General features: G+C 40.8%; 1 protein-coding gene across 17 annotated transcripts in view; it reads left to right on the top strand.

The window, feature by feature from the left end:
- nfixb (nuclear factor I/Xb) overlaps window positions 1-8066 on the top strand; it is a 147484-nt gene extending 139418 nt beyond the window's left edge. For all 17 annotated transcript variants that reach the window (XM_072368267.1, XM_072368269.1, XM_072368272.1 and 14 more), the window contains one exon: window positions 1282-8066. In XM_072368267.1, coding sequence (XP_072224368.1) covers window positions 1282-1296 — 15 coding nt within the window. In that variant the 3' untranslated portion in view covers window positions 1297-8066. The remainder of the gene's footprint in view (window positions 1-1281) is intronic.
- The last annotated feature ends 371 nt before the right edge of the window (window positions 8067-8437 follow it).

Raw genomic sequence — 8437 nt, forward strand, 5'->3', positions numbered from 1 at the left:
CCATTTGTGCTCCCTGCCCATGCTGAGCAGGAGACACCCGACATGAAGATGGCGCAAGTGACAGGGAGCGCCAGACTGCTCTCCCCCTGCTGCTGCTTGGTCATAATGAGCCATTTACTGCTCGGCCAAATTCGAGACAAGCTGTACTTCTCTCTTGAACTGGGCAGGCTTGTTCGGTCACACGCTGTAGCCAAAAAACCAGCACAATGTGCAGCATTTTCAGGATCAGTTTACAGGATCGGATAGATCTTTGTGCTTCTCTTGTTGCAACTTCTTCTCAATCATCCTGGTAATGCACCTCTGTGGGTGGCAATTGGTCAGTCTACAACTGTGGAACTTCAGCAATCCGAACTGGCTGTCAGTTGTTGGACCAGCTTACTGCTGGGCATTACTTTTGCAGATTTAGTAAATGTTAAGCGTTTATTTTTCTCCAGACTTTTCGTTCATTTTCTTGTAGTTGGCAGTTTGATATTAGATTTAACGGAATTATGAGTCACAGCTAATCAGCACCAGGATACGGATACCAGCTACAGGGAATGCAGTGACATGGAGCGACACGGATCTTCTTCGTTTGAGATAATTAATAATAAGTATTACTTGTTGACATCAGATGTGTCGTGGACTGATATCTGCGGGCCATTAAAAAATATCAGTCTCGTGTAATTATCTGAGAAAAACCATGCTTGTCAGAAATTGCTGTCCAACACAGCCAGCGGGATTCAGGGTAGTGCCGTTCGTGTTGTTGGTTACAGGCTTGTCAACGGGGAGTTAGTGGTAGTTTCTACACTGTAGCCCCCAGAAGACAGACAGACACTACTGCTGGGAATGGGAAAGGATTTGTTAGGCTTGTTTTAGCGGGTGTACCCACGCTTTAAAAAATAGGTTTATACATGATTCTTTTGGTGCACAGATGGTGAAAATTTGCTCTTCTGAGGCCCTGTTCTGAGTAGCGTTGAGCTTCGCTCCCCCATCCAAATTCCTTCCTGATTCTGTCTACTGTCTGGCAAAACAACTACTCTCAAAATACTGCACAGAACCATGGTTAAAGGGAAAAAAAACCTTGATATAGCTTGAACTTCTCTATTTATGCCTCCCTGTCCACAGGCTGGTACTCCTGACTTTTTATCAAATAACTCACACTACCAGTGATTCAGTTATGACTGACATGCTCATCCTGCTATATTTAAAATCATCGCTGAAAACTGCCTGTTTTAGTTCATGCTTTGGTCTTTTGACATTAATATAATCTCATTTCCCCTTTCTCCTCCTTTTCTTTTTCAGTCTTGGTTCCTCTGACAAGATCTGTGTACAAACCAGCAAGTAGATTTCTTTCTTTACAATCTGAAATGAAAAAAAAACAACAACAAAAAAACAGAGAAACAACCCACAGGATAATAACTGTCCTCCAACCAACCCACCGACTGCCCCTGACACTACGTCTCACCTGATACGAAATAAAACCAAGCAACACAGGAAATTCCCGCAGCATGACGCTTTCAGTGGAACTCTGGACTTAATCACGCAGGCAGAGGGAGGACCCGATTTTAGCAGAGATGGATGGAAAGATGAATGAATGGACAGGAAGATGTCAGGATGAGAGGCGGGGGTAAGGAGACGGCAGCGAGCAGGCCTCCTCTAACCACCGAATCAGCATGCCACAGCAGCGACCCAAGAGAAACAAGAGGATGTGAAAGCAGTCAGCTTCTCCTTCTTTGTAAGGACACATTGTGTAACGAATGGCTAAGAAAATCAACTGTCCAGCAAATGCAGATTCAACTACAAAAGCTTCACCCAGATGAAGCCATTTGCCCGATCAAACAGATAGGTTTCCAGTGAGAAATGCAGTCCACGCATCCATGATGTCTCATCACCTGAAAGAAAATCAAATTGGCCGATGTTTCTATCCCTCCGAATGACCATTATCTCTACCAAACCTCTTCTCAACCTACTACTAACGAGCAAGACCATGCCAAAACATATCTTGATTGAAGGTTGCACTACAAGCTGAATCAGTTAACACTAACCTTAACGATGTGCACTATTTACCTACAAGGCATGGAAGGTAAACCAGACTTGCCTATTGAATGCTCTAAAGAGGAAAAAAATAAGGTATAAGAAGCCTTCTCGAGTCCTCAACCCCCATTGTTCAATTCAGCCAATCACTGGCCTCCACTCATTCTCATGTCTCCCCCCTCACTCAGAAAGTTCATACACAGTCTGTGCCATGACTACAGCATGTATGAAAATACACACACACACACACACACACACACATATATTTGCTGTCTCACCATTTAGATTGTAGTATTTATAGATGGTGGTGCTGCGTTTTTCATTATATACACAGTAAGCCCTGTGAAATCCCTCTATCTTGGTTAGCAATCCAGGCATTATGCACACAATCACAGTGTCACTGTATGATTACCGACACTTGTCACCACTATAAGCAGTAGCTATTGGTTCCCAATTGGCCCTCTTGTAATGTAGGTGAATGACAAATGAATTTACCCTTGTGTGTTCTCTTATTTGAACTTGCTCCTTTTTGATTTGTACTGTTTTATAATTGTTTTGTATTCGAATGACAGCACCTTAAAGAGAAACACAGTGAGAAGCGATATGCTGAGGTGGTTGGCTAGCCCAGATTAAGAAGTGCTCGCAAGAACTTGGGAAATACGCATATTCAACGTTTTTAGATGTGGAGATTGATATCACTCACATGTGAAGCCACAACCAGAAGCTGATTAGGTATTAGTTAGAGCAGGGTATATCCTGTTCAAATTTGTAAGTTGCTTCAATACAAAAAACTGAAGTGTAAAAAGATTTTAAAGACCTGGCAACTGGTTGCTTGTTAAGTTTGTAGCCAAAAGGAACCATATGTGAACACATGGGTGGAGCTGGGGAGTGACTCTTAGCCTAAATTGGGCAAAATTACACATTTACTGTATTTCCTCAAATAAAACCAAAATTAAATTAAAGGCCAATTGAAAGAAAATTGGCCGCAAAGAACATAAGCAGTTTGTAGTAACAGCTTAGCTGCGTTCAGTTCTACGGTTTACATGGACAGTACTCCCCACCCCCTGCTTCCCAGGGAATAACAGCTGAGGGAATGTCACTTCACAAAATTCCAATATCTGGAACACCAAACAATGTCACCAATATAGATTGTACTCTCTTCATATATTACACTGGTTACCCAGTCACCTGAGATATTTGTAACTGCTGTTGTAGTTAATTTTGCACCGATAGCTAAGATTAGTTGCACAGCTAAGCTAGCCAAACCAACGTAAACTTAGCTAACTAATAGGCTAATTCTTAATGGAAGTTTTCCTATAGATTTTAGAGAATTATCGGGTTTCAATCCTTTTTTAATGCCATCTTAAGTCATCAATAATGAGAAAATTAATTACTCTGACAAAAAAATATTTAAATAGTTTAGAAAGCGCCCCTTCTTCTTTTAAGTTTGGAACTCAAGAGGGCTGCAGTTACTGAAGGCTAATCTTGCTATTCAACTTTATTTAAAGTGATGTGTTCATTTGAAGCATTCGGTTCTTCCCTACACAGTTCATGTTTCCCTTTCAGCTGTTACAGTGGGACTCTTGATTAATATGGCTAACTAGTCTGTGTAGTCCATTTCATAGGAAACTAATAGGTTAGTAATTAGCTAGTAGTTTGTTAGCCTGTTTGCTTCTTCCCTCATCCATCTTACACGCATACTGTGCAGTCTGTTACTGCAAAGGTTGAATATTTTCAACATACCCGAGGCTAATTTTGGAGGGGGGAAAAAAACAAACAGCCAAATGGAAAGCAGAGTTTCAGACACATGTCAGAAATTACAGGGATCCCAATAGGAAGAAAATGGTTTCCAGGTGGCTCTCATCTGAACATAGAGGTGTGTGGAAACGAGGCATAGTTATGTATGTGCGCTGTCTCAGGATTTAGTTTTGAGCTATCAGAATAAGGCTTTGTAGGCCTGGTACCCCAAACAGCAAAAGCAGCTAAAGCTAAAAAAAAAATTTTTTAAAAAAGGTGGTCTTGGTCTTCTTTTGAGGAAATACAGTATTAAATTATGGAAAACTTCTTAGAAAAACATGCATTGACTTCCTATTTGATGAGAGAAGTTTACACTTGGAGCTCAAGCCTGTTACATTTGAACACACTTCTGTGATGGCTTCACGTTTCAAAGCTGGTGATTACATCTGTCTCTTCAGGACAGTTTATATTTGGCATCCTTACTGTGTTATCAGGGGGATTCACATACATGCAGAGAGTGGCCTTTGACCACAGCCAGGTTAGCTGGTTTAAAAAAAGTGAAAGTAATCTGACTGCCAGCTGCAGTTTACCATTAAACAAACACACACACACACCGAGTGGTATTAATCTTCTCATCCAGCAAATGAACAAGAATATTTTCCAAAATCTATTCCAGTGAGGAGGTTAGCTTGTTCTCAGTGCCAGAACGCTTTGTACTGTTGGACAACTAAGTTGTATTAGCAGGGTATTGACAATCACAGAAAGCTTATTTTTCTGGGAATAGACCTGATGCGCCACACAGGTCAATAAAAATCATTTTTTATAATTTTTTTTAATTCGACAATAATAATGAATAATTTTTGCTACTTTAGATCCAGATCTAGCTAGTGGCTGCTGGTGGAGGTGGCATAAGAACAGTAGAAAATCAAGGAGGGAAGGTTGCTGAAGATGGGACCCAGAGTAAAAGAGAAGAGTAGCTCTTCTTTCTGTCTCCCGTAAGTTTACCCTGTTGTTTACACTCCCAGACGGGCCGCTGCTCCAAGAGCAGACGGGGCCACACTGAGGAGCAAAATGAATATGTGACATATCTGGCTGCTTTTGGCGAGGGGACGAGGCCCTCTGAGGCCAGCAGTAGGAGGATCACACGTGGCCCGTTTTTTTTCTATCGGTGCACCTGTTAGAGTAAGAGTTATTGGTTGTTACGGTAACACCCCCCCCACACACACACACACACCCACACTGCACAGCGCACCAGCACTCCCCCCCCCCAGATAGTGTGAAAGGAAAAGCTCTTATGAATTAAACAACTGCACTATAACGATCATGCCAGCCAACTTTAAGACCTTTTTTATTTGACTTTTTTCCTTATTTGTCTGCAAGACAGTAAATTGACCACCACTTAGTGTTGTAAACCAGCGGATGTGTTACTGGGATGGAACACCCTTTTAGAAACAGACAGACTCTTCCTAGAAACAGACAGACTCATGATGACCACTCAGTATTAACAGACACATCCCCGCACACGACTGAATTCAAAGGGAAGTCTTAAAAATAGACAATCTGAGGAGGCCTTTATGCTTTTAATCATTTTTATATAGAATTAACCCCTACAATTCAGCCTGATTCAGTCACCACCTATTAAATATTGTACCCGATCACCCATCCAACCTCACAAAATAACTGGACTGCCTGGCCATGTTCTTCGCTGCAGGGAAACAACGTAGTCGGCCAACTGACTGGCAACCATCTCATCAGCTTCGTAGAGAGAACTAGCTCCGCTGAGTAAGACGTTAACAATGGCTAAGGTGATTTCTTTTCTAATCTATGGAAGTGCCTCTGTATTCCCATTATGCAATTTGTCAAACATGAATTCAGGTTCTTTTTTCTCACATATAAGCTATAGTGAATGGTGAAAAATTTATGGCAGCAGGGGGGAAAAAAACAAAAAAAAAAACAGTGACAGCTCACTAAATAATCGCAAGCATCTTTATATATAATACACATATATATTTATAGATATATACTTTTTTTTTATTTGCAAGATAAGCTCTGTGGCAGTCTAGTTATTTTTTGAAGCATGGCATACATCGCACAGTCATAGGACGCATCTCAAAAACCGCCAATTTGAGCTTAAGTGTCTAAGCCCACACTCGCATTAAAGGACGTAAAAGAAAGGAAACGCATCGCAAACACGGTAGAAACATATACGACGAGTCGTGAAAAAAGTAGTTGAGGATTTACAACAAAAAAAAGCAGATTAGGATTTGTTTTTTTTCTTTATTGTTTCGATGGGAAGTATTGTTCTTGAAACTAAATGATGTATGTTGATTGAGCCATGTGCAATGCCTTGGTAGAGGAATTGTGTTTGTTAGAGATTGTTTGAGGGTGTCATGCGAAAAAGAGGGGGAGGGGGGGGGGGGGAAAAAAAACCCTCTTAAGTTTTTTTTTTCTTTGTCCGTTTGTTTTTCAAGTCCACATGCTCCAGGACTCTAAACACGAGGGCGTCAAGAGAAAAGAAAAAAGAAAAAAAAAAAAAAAGTTTGGGGACATTGTTTTTATTATCGATATTTTTTTTCTTCCTTTTATCACTTTTTTAAGAAAGAAAAAAATTAATTTCTATTGATTTGTTTTAAAAAAGAAAAAATGTGGGAGGGCTGAAGGAACAATTTCGCAACTCAAATATATATCACTATGAAAACTGGTGCTTTCGTAAAGAATAAAGTACACTCAGTCTCTATTATACATAAATAATAATAAACAAAATTAAGTGTTATCATAAAAGCAAATTTTTAGGAAAACATGCATTATTCTATTTCTCTTTTTTTGTATTTACTGGGAAGAGGGGAGGGAGTGGGGAGGAGGGGGGGGGGGGTGTTGTAACAAAAGGCATTTTTCCTCCCCCTAACCTTTACACCTTTCAACCACAGCAGAAACATTTTATAAAAAATACTGTAGACTTTACCATGTTGTGTCCAACACATGTGATCCGAAGGTGGGACAAAGACAAGATCTTCCCCAGTTCTGGGAGATGCACAAGTACGGAATCCCCGTTTCTTAAAAACACAAATAATGATGTCGGGCGGGATTTTTATCTTCCTTTGCTTTTCTCTTTTTTAAATTTGGTGCGAACGTTGACTTGGTTCAGTAGCGGCCTCTGTGCGGTCAGACGGCTCTCATCATCTGTTCGGTGACAACATGAACCCCACTCACACACACACCCACAAGCCCCGAACACCCCCCCCTCCCCCATCCACCAGCTGTAAATGATTATAAATATTTGTTTGGTGATGTAGTGTTATAGACTCAGAGCATCTTTAAAGGTTGTCCCTAAAAAGTGCCTTTTGTTCACAGATTCCATCTTGTAATCCTGAGTGCCCATCTCAAAAGAAAAAAAAAAGTCCCCTCCTTCATACTTCTATATCTTTCTCTTCCTCTTCTTCGAGCTTTTTAAAGCAGTATACATAGTACTAAAGGAAATTGGTGTGATTTAGTTCCTCTTTTTATTGTTGAATAATTAAGAAAAGCTGAAAAAAAGTTTAAAAAAACAAAAAAAAAGGATATTTTCTGTCTTGCTCTTCTTCCTCTGTATCTTGTCGTCTGTCTATCTTGGACACTGGAGTAGTCTGTAGCCGCGTAACCTTCTTCCTCCCCCTCCTTTTCTCCTTTTCTCTGAACGGCGGGGTTTAAAAAAAAAAAGAACGAAAAAGGAAAAAAAAAAGATACGCAAAGATTTTTTTTGTCTGAGCGGAATGCAGTTAGCTCACATGTTATCCTTGTCTGTACGCTTCACATTGTATTACCATACCCATCTTCTCCAGCTTCTCCATTCAACAGCTAATGTAAGTGAACAAGTTACACCAGAGGGCTCTGGGATGGGCTGGGGACGGGGATAGTTTTCACCCTCTGGGGTGCGGTGGGGGTGGGGGGGTAGGAGCACTCATTGGAATGTACGGTTTTGGGCTCGGGCGACGGCGAGGACCACCAGGACTGCTAGTGTAGGCAGGTTTATCTGTAATCCTTGTTTCTATCTATTTATTTTTTAACTGAATTTGGATTTGCTTTTTTGATTATTTTGTCATTGTTACTTGCCTATCTTAGACAGCTGTTAAAATGCTGCATCTAAGCCATCAATTGTGCACCTTTCTAGTGGTTGAGTGAGACCAGCTATTTAAAAAGACAAAAAAAAAAAAAAAAAAAAAAGACTCAAAGCACCTTAAATGCGGAGTGGTTCCACAGCTCGGAGACTGACCGGCTCAGATTCAGCACAATCTCAACAGTCCCATTCACCGCCACTGACCAAAGTGATCTGGTTCGAAAACCTATAAACCAAGTTTGGTGTCTTGTTAAGAGTAAAGGATGTGAAATTTCCACCAGCAAAACTGAGCGATTACAAGAGAAAATAGACATATATGCAAGTTTTTATTTTCTTCACCAAGCAATTAAAGCCAGCAGCAGTATTATCAATCAAGCTTTGATAACAGAAAGCACCACAGCTGAGAAGCCATATCAGAGACGAACAGGTTGCAGAGAGCAGTGTGTGTGTGTGTGTGTGTGTGTGCGTACGTTTCTGTTGAGGAAGAGTGTCTGCAGAAGCTGCTCCTGTACTGTTCAAAGAGCCCAGTCCCCGTGACCCAACCGTCCGCCATTTCTTCCTTTCATTATTTTTGCTTGGTTTGTTTCTAACACC

Source organism: Leuresthes tenuis, unplaced genomic scaffold, assembly GCF_036924035.1.
Source record: "Leuresthes tenuis unplaced genomic scaffold, fLeuTen1.0.hap1 SCAF_17, whole genome shotgun sequence".
Classification (NCBI taxonomy): Eukaryota; Metazoa; Chordata; class Actinopteri; order Atheriniformes; family Atherinopsidae; genus Leuresthes; species Leuresthes tenuis.